We start from the raw sequence: 13,505 nt of genomic DNA, 5'->3' as shown, positions 1-13,505 counted from the left end.
GGAAAGCAGAGAAGGACAAAAACAAAAAAACAGAAACCAAAAAACCAAAAAAACAACCACACCAGGAATTCTGATACTGAAATACTCCTCTCTGTAACACATTTTTATTACATTTCAGTCTTTTTTATTCAGATGTCTGAGAGAACCTTAATCATCTTAATCTGCTAAGAGAAGAGAGAGAAGATAAGACACTTTAAGACTTTCTGGAATTTCCTAAGGCTTGGCCTCACCCCACCCCACAAGTGCTCCTTCCTGTCAGCTGACTGCAGTAACTCTCATTAGTGTGACCACCGCTTAAATATTTTCTTTGAATCCATAAACGAAACGCAGCAACATTTACCAGTAAGAAAATAAGAGTCTGGGGCTCTTGGCCAGTAGTCTGTAGAATTTCTTTTCTCTGGAAAGTTTTCTTTAAGAAATAAAGTAAGTTAGGTCCCAAATGTCAAGTCAAAAGTAGGATTTCCTGTCCTGTGTACCCCTATTTTAAGGAAAAATTCTCTTTAAAAGCTGATTCTCAACACTTTAATTTACTGAGCCACTTCCTTCGACCTTTCAACCTTGACCTTCCTTCAGACTCTTTCATCCCTTCAAAGTCAAGGGTGGAAGAAGGATGACTTTTAAGGAAAAATGGGACTTTGCTGAACTATGCATGGAGATCATAGGGTGTAGATAAAACCTGACCTTAATTTCTCAAAATACTGAGAGATAAACATTTCCTTCTCCAGGGATCCTTGTAGAAAAAAATACAGTTCATTTAAGTAAAAAATACACACAGAAGGAGCACTTACCTTGAGGCACAGGGCTTTCTCTATATAGTTTGCACTTTTTTTTTTCTTTTTCTTTTCTTTTGGCCCCACCACATAGCTTGAGAATCTCAGTTCCCCAACCAGATTGAACCTGGCCACGGAAATGAAAGCCCCGCATCCTAACCACTAGGCCACCAGGGAACTCCCATATTTTGTATTTCTAAGTATTCTATAAAAATTATGTGTTACTCTTACAATTAGGAAAAAAAAGAAAAGGAAGGAGAGGTAATACTTCATATTTATTAAGTTAATACAAATAGGTAAGAATGATAAAACCAAATGCTGATGAGGAACTGGTGGGGAATTAAGTACATCCTTAGATTGTGCTAGCAGTTTTATAAAATAGTATAATCTTTGAGAATAAGCTGAAAATATGTAAGAAGAATGTTCAGTGAATTATGTCTTTTGACCACAATAACATCATTCAGTAATATAGCACCCCCTGCCACCCCATAACTAAAAATAAAAAGTTTCTGCCAAGATGCTTAGTGCTTTTTTATTAGGCTGGAAGAGAATCTAATTACTGGGGAATGATCAAAAAGTATAATAAGATAACATATTGCCATAAAAGGATAACTACATGAACTAGGAAGACACAAAGGAAGGTCTACATAAAAAAGACCAAACCAAACATAAAGCACATAAAACAGTGAGCACACAGTACCTAAAACCACGTAAAATCTAGTCATGCAACAGTAAGAATATCATTGTGCACAGCTGGTAAAGGTTACTCTTTTTCCAGGTTTACTTGGCTTTTTCTGGTTTACTGTGTTGTGTGTGTGCATGCGTGTGTGTGTACGTGTGATTGTTCAGATGACTAATTTATATAAGAAAAAAAAAAACCTCCCAAACCCACAAGCTTCTAACTCAAGTCTTAGTACAAATCTCTTGCATTCCAATGTACTTCTCTTCATTGCCCTGATGTTTTTTATTCAGTAAAAAAGACTATAAAATGTAGGAAGAGGACAATAGGAGCTAAAGTCTTTGAGAAGACAGCTATAAATGTTTTAATTTTTTCCTGGTTTCCTTAGATTTCAAAAATATGTAAGGCCAGATGTGTTTATCTAATAAGTAGCTATTATAATATCCATGAAGATAGTGTTTGCGGTAGACAGGGTACTACATAATTTCAGTTCTTGTTCTGATATTAATTAGCCACATGACATTGGGCGTATCAGTTAATTTCTCTGACGTCAGCTGTTTCCACCTGTAAAATAGGGATTTTAACATCCTACGTGCCTAAGAACAATGAGCTGAATTAAATAATCTTTACAATCACTTACAGTTCTAGGATTTATGTCAACGATCTTGATAGGGATTTCTCACTCGTTGTAACTCATCAATGAATTAGAAGGCTAAAGGAAATGACTAATAAATTCATCTGGATATACACCTATGTTATTTAATCCAGGAGTGAGTCCAATAGCAGAAAGAAAAGTTGATTTGAGGGGGCAAATGTCTTTCTGGCCCCTCCAAACTCTAATGTAGTCAACATTGCTTAGAAAATATTCCAGTCCTCTGATATTACTCTTCAACATATTTTATTTTAATGGGACCAGATAGAAACGAGTAAGTAGTTTATTGGCATGAAAGTAAGCAAAAAAAAAAGATGACTGGTCTCTAACTGACATATCAAGGACAGCCACTTAGGGCAACAAACAGAAAGATCAGGATTCCCTGACTGGCATCTTTACACCCAGATCCATTATTATCGTACCACAAAAGACCAAAGATGTACTCAGAGTTACTAAGTAAGGGTAAATAAAACTTAATTTATACTAATAGGTCTTTATGAGAAATGTACCACTATAGAGCGGTCAATCAAAATAACACTGAGAACTTAAGAGTTCATCAACAGATGAATGGATAAACAAGATGTGGGATACACACACACACACACACACACACACACACACACACACACACATATATGGAATACTACTCAGCCACAAAAAAGAACAAAATTTTGCCATGTGCAGCAACATGGATGGACTTGGGGGGTATTATGCTAAATGAAATAAGTCAGATGGAGAAAGACAAATACTGTATGATATCACTTACATGTAGACTCTAAAAAACACAACAAAACAAGTGAATATAACAAAAAAGAAGCAGACTCACAGATATAGAAAGCAAACTAGTGGTTACCAGCAGCGAGAAGGAAGGGGAAAGAGGCAATATAGGGGTATGGGAGTAAGAGGTACAAACTATTAGATATAAAATAAGATATAAAGATGTATTGTAACACACAGGGAATATAGACAATATTTTATAATAACTCTAAGTGGAGTATAACCTTTAAAAATTGTGAATCACTATATCGTACACCTGTAACTTATACTGTATAGTAACTATACTTCAATCTTTAAAAAAAAAACAAAAAAAAACTTATACTAAAGAAAAAATCTGGGGGGGGAACAACACTGAGAGCAAAATCACATTTTGAAATTACAAGCTATCAACTGTAGGTAAATATAATAAATCAGCCAAAAATTAGTCTTAGTAGGATATATGAGAAAGACAGCATTGATAGAAAAACAAAGATAATACTTGTATTTATTTAACAAAACCAGTTATCCATATTCAAAGCACTAGCAATGTATCACTGATAAGCAAGTTAAAGATATACTCCCCTACACTAGGATGACTATATGAGACCCCACAGTGATACTGAATTAGCTATTCAAATCCCTTTCCTCACCTAAGCCCATCTTAAAATAATAACAGCAATATGCAATTAATACCAATTATGAACCTCCTCAGAATTGTATTCTTCTTGGAATATAATTCCAAATAATTTAAGACACGAACAAAGGAGAAGAAAAGTATTATTAAGATAACATTAAGTAGATAAGAGAACATATGCAATTATTAGCCAAGAGAGGAGAAAATAAAACATGATGGATACTTTTTATAACAATGTAGGGATTCCCTATGGACAACTACCCATTCTTTGAGAAGACAAATATAAACTGTTTCTCTAATGTAGATTACAGATTAGTTGGCTATGGATAAAACAGCTGATGAACACAGATCAGACTTGAGTAGGGATGACTTATTTTCTCAAGGGCTCACTCCACCGCATCAACACGTATGCACTGCTATGTACCATTGTTACATAAAACTAAACAAAACACAAGTGTCACTTTCAGGAACTTAGAAGAAGAGAAACCACAAGAATGTTGGACTGTCTGAAGAAAGATGGTTTTACTCTCACAAGTGCAGCTTTTGTTGGCATTCTGATGCTAGCCATACGCAGAATGATCCTGGTGATAAGAAGAACAGAAATTGTAAGGGAAGTCGAAGGGTTTAGGAGTCTCAGGAGTGAAAGAGCAAAGAAGTGAAAAGGTTGATGGGACAAGGGAAAAGTTCATTTTAATTAAGATACTTCTATTTTAGCTATCTTTTTTTTTTTAATTTTTAATTTTTTACAATAAACTGCATATATTTAGTGTGTACAATTTGGTATCCCAATCTCCCAATTCATTCCCCCCTCAACCCTCCCCGCTTTCCCCACTTGGTATCCGTATGTTTGTTCTCTACATCTGTGTCTCTATTTCTGCCTTGCAAACGAGTTGATTTATACCATTTTTCTATAGTCCACATATATGTGTTAATATACGATATATGTTTTCCTCTTTCTGACTCACTTCACTCTGTATGACAGTCTCTAGGTCCATCCATGTCTCTAAAAATGTCCCAGTTTCATTGCTTTTTACAGCTGAGTAATATTCCATCGTGTATATGTACCACATCTTCTTTATCCATTCATCTGTTGATGGACATTTAGGTTAGCTGTCTTATCCTTGTAGTACAAAACAACAAAATTAATTGGAAGCATTAAAATATACCATGAATAATAGGGAAAAGAGGATAAAGAAAATATTTTTTTTTCTTAATGATTTTAATTCTATTCACTTATAGACACACTTATCATTACTTTCTCTCTCTTTCTCCCTCTCTTTTCTTTTTTGGTTGCGCAGCCTGTGGGTTCCCTAACCAGGGATCAAACCCGTGGCCCCTGCAGTAGAAGCGCAGAATCTTAACCACTGGACTGCCTGGGAAGTTCCCATCATTACTTTTTCATTACTACCTCCTATCCTTGGTTAGTCCCCAAAGAGTGAATGGATGAGTATGTTTATGTGTTCTAGAAAATAGAGATTTTTGGTGAGGAGGCATTCTGTCTTTTCCGCTCTTCTTTTCTTTACCTAATTCCTCTCCTAGAAGATGGAAACAGTGCAAGGAAGAAGCAGTAGTCAGAACCTGTGTAAAAGAATCAAGGGATATCCATATTCCAGCCTGATTTTCTTGCATTACAACTCATTGCTTTAATCCCGACCCAAGCAAAAGACAATACTTTAAGCAGGTTATGAAGGTAGAAATATACCTTCCAAATATTTTGTCTTTATTCTCCTATCCAAGGATTTGTGTGAACCAAATAAGTTAGGAACCAAACAGAAAGAATTGAGACTTAAGGAGCCTGTCACATGCTCCCTACATTGTTTGGTGATTTGAATAAATGCATCGTAGCCTTTGAAGATTATGGATTCAAATGTCAGCATGATGATAACTGAATGTTGGTGATAACTGTTTGATCAGCTTTCTCATAAAAAGATGCCCAGAATAGTTACCTTGGCTACCTAAAACCCAGATCAACATATACATGGAGTTAGGGATGCTAAGCCACCTTCAATGTATGTCATTGGTAGGGTGGAGGGGGAGCTTCTTTTTTCCTCATACTGATAGGTTACATTAATCCACCCACTGCTCATTTGCTCATAGGAACTAGAACTCCCATGTTCAACTAAACCATCTGACCTGAATAAGCTATCTATTCGCCAAAGGTAGAGGATAAGTGAGGAATAGCCTTTAATCAGTTCTCATTATTTATAAGTTATTTGAGTTCTAAGCTTCTTTTCTCGTTTTTATTAAATAAACACTAAGAGCCAAGTCATTGTGCTGACCACTGGGAGATAAAATTATCATTACTTTGAAAGAATTATAGACTGGGGAGTGTACAAATTCATACATGACTATAAAAGAAAGCATGATGTAAGTGGCAAAAGAGAAGTAAAAAGAAAGTTCTATAGGAGGGTCAGGAGGGTGAAGGTAATTTCATCTGGGAAAAAACTGAGGTAAGGTCTCACAGTCTTGACAGACCTTGAGGAGTAAGATTTCAAAAGGTAGGGATTAGGGAAAAGACATGATTAATTTAAAATGAGGAGTAATCCAGGGTTTGAGTATGAGATTAGCTATGAGACTGGAAAAGTAGGTTGAGCTCAGGCTGTAGGAGACCCAAATATTAAATGTGGATTAATTTTGAGACACCCAAAGTTTCTGATCAAGGGAATGACATAATTGACAACTATGTTTAGAAAAATAAATAGCAACAGTGTGGAGGATGGAAGAAAAAAAATGAGAAGCCAATAGGAAAGGTTGCAGCAATACCACAAGGCAAGATGTAATAAGGCTAAACCACAGAATTAGATGTGGGACCTCTTGAAGAGAATGGCCGAGACTTGAGAGATGTGTAGACTTATTTAGATGGCTTAGTAAGTGACTGATCAAGAGGCAGGCGGAAAGAAGAACTGATCCCAAGCTTTATAGACCAGGAGATGTGGTGAATGGTGATGCACTAAGGGACACCAGGGGTAAAGCAGGTTTTGGTTGGAAAGATAATGGATTCTTTTTTAGCCTTCTTGAATTTGAGTGTTTAAGGGATATTCACAAAGAGATGTGTGATCTAGTAGGCAACCACAAAATTGGGGCTGAAGCTTGGGTTAAGAATTCAAGATTAGAATCTAGCTTGGGGATCCACCTCTTGGAGTCCTGGAAAGAGATGAGACTACACAGAGAGAGAGACAAAAACAGGACCTCAGAGAAGAGATCAGGAAGAAAAGTGGACAAGAACAGAAACCATCTCAGACAAAAGGGAGCAAGAGAGACTAAGAAAAGTAGAACTCAAGCCAATTATCTTGGCCTCCTGTAAATACCTCTGATAAAAAGATTTAGGAGATAAAAAGATTTTGATCATGCATTTCCATTATCTATGTGCTCCCCGACCCTGCCCAGCTAGTTAGTTGAGATTCAGTCCAGTTCTTTAAAACTCAATTATGGATTGAATTATGGATTCAATTAAAGATTCATACTTTAAATACATGCAGTTTATTGTATGTCAATTGTATCTCAATAAAAGTTCTTAAAAAAGATTCACATGATATGTACCTAATATATGCATTTGTCTCACGGAAGTACTAATTTTTTAGCTCTCAGGTAATCATTCTTACTTGCATACTCTTGCTCCTAAAAGGATTGCTAGTATCTACCATATTTCTCAGAGCTTCTTTCCAAAGATGCAATCATGTAACTTCCTGATTAAAGCCTAATCCATGTTAAAGCTGAAATTATGTTAACAATAACCATAACCTAGTTTCAAACTGATTAGTTATTCATTAAACTAATGTAGACAAAACTTTTTTTTAACAGTTTTATTGAAATATTAGACAAACATTTTTAAAGTAATCTAGACTATTCCCAACATGGGTAATGATGCTTATTTAGAAGCAGCTATAAAACCAAGGGCAGTTGTGTTTTACATTCCCTAAGCAGCCCATTAAATGACAAATGACTACTTAATCAGGAAGTTTAAAAAGGACTCCCCCGCCCCTCTAAAAGCCCAGGTCAATCTTAGAACCCTTCCATCTTCCTAGACCGTCAGCAATCAGGCTGAGTGCCAGTCTGATCTGGTAGGATCTTTATATGAGAATTTTTTTCTGTTTTGACCAGCCACAAAGAGACAGGCTTGTTCTGACCCATCTTTCACCAGACATTTACAAGAAAAAACTCTCTCACCAGATCCTTATACATAATCAGCATTTTGTTTGCTGCAGTCCCAGTCATTTCCTACCTTAGGCCAGTTTTGACATGTACCAGCCTTCTGCACTGAATCTACATTGTGTGTGCTGCCATGACATCAGCCGTCCTGCCCCTAACAGGGTCTGAGAGGAGGAGACTTACAATGGTGCTTTGACTCACAACAAAGCCCCTTCCTCTCTATTTAGGATTTCTGACATTTTTTCCTTCCATTTAAAATTCTTCTTCCCATTTAAATTTTTTTTAAGTTTTTTTCTTTCTTTTTTTTTTTTTTATTAAGCCCATAAAGGGGAAAGAGGGAGTTGGCAGGCCTAGAGGACTCAAAATTGAGAGGGATGATAGTTTAAGAAAAGTCATAAAATGCTTTGTGGTTACATCTCTTGCCAACTGGTTTCAGTGTTAAAACAGAGTTAAAACTCATGCAGAGAAAAGGGTTCTAGCTTTGTAAACCTTTAAAAATTCTTTCTACATCCTCAAACATGACTGCCGAACACTAAAGAACTTTTCTAGGTAGAAAAGCAACAGGCACTGCAACATACAAGAAGAGATGGCTAAATCACACCAAACATAACTGAAGATTCTAGGGTGAGTTATCTAATTTTTACTTCAGAAGAAATGCTTCATACCATTACTTCACAAATGTAGAAATTTGGGCCAAATACTTAGCTGAAAAAAATCCGCTTTCCATCTAGACGAAATCTAGAGTATATGATGGCTTTACTCCCCATCAGATCTGTTTATTTCATTATAATGACTGTTGTAACAAACCAACCCCATGTACAAAGCCAGATATGCAGGAAAGTATGAGAAAACTGGAAAAATTTACCAGCTCTGCTGCCCCTGGATTGTGTTATAAGTCACCAGCATATGTAACTCATTTTCTAGTTAAGTAATTCCCTCTGGGGACCTGGTCTGCACTCCACATGAAGGATCAAATTTCATTAGCAGTTGTAGGAAAATGCAACCCTGTGCATTTGCAAGTCAAAACTCCTGAAGGCTATAGCTAGTCTGGCTATCTTCATTGATTTTTCCTGGGATAGGATTTTAGCTGATAGAAAGCATTTGTTGGAAGGCACAGATGAGGAAGTTGAGAAGAAGAGAAAGGATTCAGCTAGCAAGGAGACAACTAAGCCTCAGTCTTCATGTTAAACTCTGGCCTTAACACTCAGCCTGCAGCTGTGTCCAGGCAGAGAGAAATTCAGCAGTAATTCCACCCCTCCAAGCTACAAATGACAAAAGACTCAGGAAGACAAATTAAAAGGGCAAGCGTACAAAAACACATAACCTAATTGGCATTAAACTCATTTCATTTCTAGATATCGACCTGAATCCCAGTGTGCACTTGATTTCATATGAAATTGGGTCACAGACACAAATCTTAGCATCTCTGTAAATAATTCATTTGAGACTTTTTATTAACTACTCGTCTAACTGGAATCAAAAGACATACTGATCCCATACTCGCCACGACACAAACCGTCTAGACTAGAAAAACAGCTTTGTTTAGTTATTTGAATTGGCTTTTTCAAGTTTTAAACCCGCCCAATCCTTACCTTGGTTTGAGCTGGTTCACCTTTCTCAAACATCATCTTAAGCCTGTTCAGCGGAACATTGTATTTCTCTATTTTGTTTGCAGCTTCTGCGTTTTCACTCATTTCGGGTTTTCCCACTTCATGCCTGGATTCTCCCAGACAATTTTCCATTTTTTCACTTTCTGCTGAGTGGTCTTTAAGAGGCTCACTATCCTCGATGCGGGGGTACGGATATTGAATGAGAGCTTCAGGAGGCGATCTGATTCTAGGTCTGGGGTGGACTCGCTCCTCTTGGTTGGCCTCAACCCCAGAGCCAGAGCTGTTTGCCACTTCAGCAGGAGGAGGGTCGCCTCTGTGCCTGACCTCCGTGCTGCTGTTTCGCACAGAGTCTGGGAGAGAGCCTGCTCCCAGCGCTGGGTTCTCCCACTTCTTCTTTAACACGGTCAGGTTCCCCCTTCTAAAATGCTGGGGGAGATTTTCAGTGTTCTAGAAGAACAAAAAGTGAATGCCAGTTATAACTTGCCTGCTGAAACATTCAAACATGTTGTTCTTTGTAAAATGAAAGTTAAAACTCCAAGCTGCTCCTGGTCCACTGGCGTTTCAGACAGCTGTGAACAGTTACAGCCCTGCCACATGGAGAAAGCATCCACCCCAGGAGAGGGAGAGGGGAAGAGAGAAAAAGTCAGGAGCTAAAGCAGGAAGTGATAAAACAGGATAGCCTTATAAGGACAAAATGCGAAGAAAGGAGAGCCCAGATCTAATGATAGTTACATTGGAGACAAGGGATTTTTATCCAGAGATTAATGAGGAAGACAGAAAGAAAAAGCAAAAGATCAGTTACTTTAAATCCTGTAAATATGCACTAATAAAAGTTCATCATTACATGCCACAAAATTACATGGTGAATCCTGCTGGGTTTTTTTCTTTTAAGTGAGACAAAGATGCAGTATAGCTTAAACTACACAATACCAATAATTGTGGATAGTAGCATCAAGAATTGAAACTGTGGAAATTTAAAGCAGCCACCAGACTTTTACGTGTATATATCATCATATCCGACAGAATTTACATGAACCGTCAAATGTTAGTTTTACATAAGAACCTAGTCCTTTTCCCCCTCTGTTGTTCTCTACATGTTTGTCCATGTATAAATTCTCAGTTATCAGAAAATTTACTATTTTACAGATCCTTTGGTTGAAAAATATCCAGGCTTCATATGAAACACTACTACCACCCCCTCTTCATGGTCTAAGAGAACATCTAAGACTGTTCTCTTTCAGCCTGGGTCAAACTGGAATTAATTTCTACATATAAGACCGATTGAAAACAACCTGGAAATTGTCAACGTAGTTCCGCAATAATAGAGGGAACACGCTCGGTGAAGTCAAATTCAACGTCCCAGACTTTGAAAGCACTCCTAAGTAAATTAAGCAGCAGCACCTTCCCAACAAAGCACAAACTCCAGTACCTTCTTGCCCTCCATTCCTGTAGTTTCGACTCACGGGTCTTTAAACTAAGAAAGGACAAACCACCTAGGACTGAAAGACTCTGGGGAATTAAACAGGATTAGCAGCTATATTGGGAATTAAGTCTCTCACCCTATTACTCTTCTCAATATACTCGGAGAGCCACTTTATCAAGCAGCACCAAGGCTTGGAAAAAAGAAAGTTACAGAAGAACAACTGCTTGATATTTGTGTTTAAATCTTAGCTGACAAGTTGTTTCACTGGGGGAAGCATGTATGGATCAGAAATATAAGCAGCATGAAAAGTTTTCTTGTTGGAAAAGAGAGAATTAAAAAACAAGTCCGGAAGCTGGTGCTACCTTAACTGCCAGCAGCACTCTTGGCTCTGTGCTCCCTCTTGAGACACAATGGATGAGTCATCTGGGTCTCTAACTTCACCTGCCCTGCCCAAACAGGAGCCCTGAGAATCAAAGTGGCATTTTGCCTTGGTAACTGGACACTACTTTTCCCAGAGACAAATAGTGTGATCGAAGTATATTTATTGACATCCAAAGATGCTCATAAGATACTTTTGAGTGAATAAAGCTACCTATAAGACAGCATACGGAATTCCCTGGCAGTCCAGTGGTTAGGACTCAGTGCTTTCACTGCCACGGGCCCAGGGTTCAATCCCTGGTTGGGGAATTAAGAGCCCACAAGCCACAGCCAAACATTAAAAAATGAAAAACAAAAAAGCATGATCCTGTTTTATAACACACATATATGTTTATAAATATAAACATAGAAAAGTGGTCTGGAAGAAAAGACATCAGGATGTTAACAGGTTGCCTCGGGCATTTGTATTTTCTTCTTTTTACAATAAATGTGCTTTCATTGTGTAATAAAAATGAATACAAAAATAAAATTATGCATCAACTTCACATCACACAAAAAAAGGTTCTATGGAATATCAAATACTTTCGATACTTGTAAACAGCCTGAAAGCTGTCATTTCTATTTTACTTGTCATGACCTGGAAGAGAGGGATTTGTGTGATGCAGTACCAGCAAGTCCCAAACAAGAACCTGGGTGGAGGACATTGCTTGGGGGGCATTTTAACAGAGGAGTAAATGTGCTCTTTTATTAAAAGGAACTCTTAAGGATACAAGTTCAAAAGTGCTGGGGTGGGGGGGACAAGTAGGGGAGGGGTAGGGCTATAAGGTCTGATGGCATTAAAGGCCCCAAATCCTGCCATCGCTCCTGGCAGCACCACCCAGGCCATGCCAGTTTTCCAGGCCTTTAGAGCTTGAGGAAAGCAAAGATGGGGCAGAAGCAGTGGCTACAGTCTTTCTGGGGAAGAAAGAGAAGCAAGAAGGCACAGAACAAAAGCAAGAGCTGAAAGCAGACCAGCCAACACAATGAAAAGAGTACCGGACTGAGACAGCCTGCGTTATCTTTGGATAGTGGATCACGGGCCACTTATATTTTCTTCTCTTTCTTTATCTGTATTTTCTTTCTAATTGAAGTATAGTTGATTTACAATATTGTGTGAGTTTCAGGTGTACAGCAAAGTGATTCAGTGATTTTTTTTTTAGATATTCCATTATAGGTTATTACAAGATATTGAATATAATTCCCTGTGCTATACAGTACATCCCTGTTGCTTATCTATTTTAGGCATAGTATCTGTATTTCCTGCAATGAACATTACTTATATAATCTAGCTCCATCCAGCCAAATGACCCTGGGCAAGTTTCTTTTTTTTTTTTGTAGTTTTTTTTTTTGGGGGGGGGTACATCAAGTTCAATCATCTGTTTTTATACACTTATCCCCATATTCCCTCCCTCCCTCAACCCCCCCCCCCCTCGAGTCCCCACCACCCTCCCCGCCCCAGTCCTCTAAGGCATCTTGGGCAAGTTTCTTAATTTCTGGAAACTGCCATACAGGGCTACTGTGGAGAATAAATGAGACTATATTAAAGCACATAGGATAGTATTTGACCAGTAGTGGTGACTATTATTAAATGGGTGGCCCTCCCCTCTCCTCCAGCCACACCTCACAGTGGTGATCAACCACAGTATCCAGTCAACGCTCAAATCCTGAACTTGGGTTACAGTGTCTTACTTTTCTTTCTACTCTCTCTACAGTGTCTGCTGTTTCAGAGAAGGGGCAGGGGGCTGCAAAATAAGGTGAAATTTTAGTCGATGTTATTTGTGTGAGGGTTTTAATTTTTTCCCAAGTATTTTCCTCAAATAAGGCAGTGGAAGTCAAGGAGGGTGCAAGTTTTCAAGGGCCCCATTGGTTGCTAGACTACCACATCCTCCTTTCTCAAGGGGACTCCAGCACGCTGCTCATCCTACCCCGCAAGGCTGAGAATCTCTGCAGACATTGCCTCTGGACCATAACTGGCTACCTAAATCTGGAGCAGGCACACTCAGGAGATGCAACACAGTGTCCTTGCTGTAGGAGCATTCAACTTGGAAGGGCCCTGAGATAAGTCCCTTCCCCTCTTTGGGTCCGTTATTGTACCTGCAAAATGAAGAGGCTGGGTCCAATGAGCTTTCATGTTGAAGTCTTGGCAGGGGAATCTTCGTCTTAAGAGCAGGAGGATGTTTGGTAGGATACAGCAGTAAGGCTGGAAACATGGATTACCTAGATGTACAGCCTCCAAGGAAGGGAAGAAATTCCCAGGCCAAGAGCTTCTCAGAAAAGCCGTAGCTAGTCATTATGGAGATGAATGCCCAAACAGCACAGATTTCAAGACGTGGCATATCCCATGCTTAAAAGGAACCTGAAAATATAACTGATGGTCATATTAATGATCTGTGTTTCTGTGTCCTAGATGTGAGT

General features: G+C 38.4%; 1 protein-coding gene across 2 annotated transcripts in view; it reads right to left on the bottom strand.

The window, feature by feature from the left end:
- Positions 1-13,505, bottom strand: part of LIMA1 (LIM domain and actin binding 1) — an 82,692-nt gene that overhangs the window by 25,146 nt on the left and 44,041 nt on the right. For both annotated transcript variants that reach the window (XM_057701877.1, XM_057701878.1), the window contains exon 4: positions 9,233-9,697. In XM_057701877.1, the coding sequence (XP_057557860.1) occupies positions 9,233-9,697 (465 nt within the window). The remainder of the gene's footprint in view (positions 1-9,232; positions 9,698-13,505) is intronic.

This window comes from Hippopotamus amphibius, chromosome 12, assembly GCF_030028045.1.
Source record: "Hippopotamus amphibius kiboko isolate mHipAmp2 chromosome 12, mHipAmp2.hap2, whole genome shotgun sequence".
NCBI classification, from domain to species: Eukaryota; Metazoa; Chordata; class Mammalia; order Artiodactyla; family Hippopotamidae; genus Hippopotamus; species Hippopotamus amphibius.
Note: the sequence above shows the minus strand (reverse complement) of the source record. Positions and strands in the feature narration are given on the sequence as shown.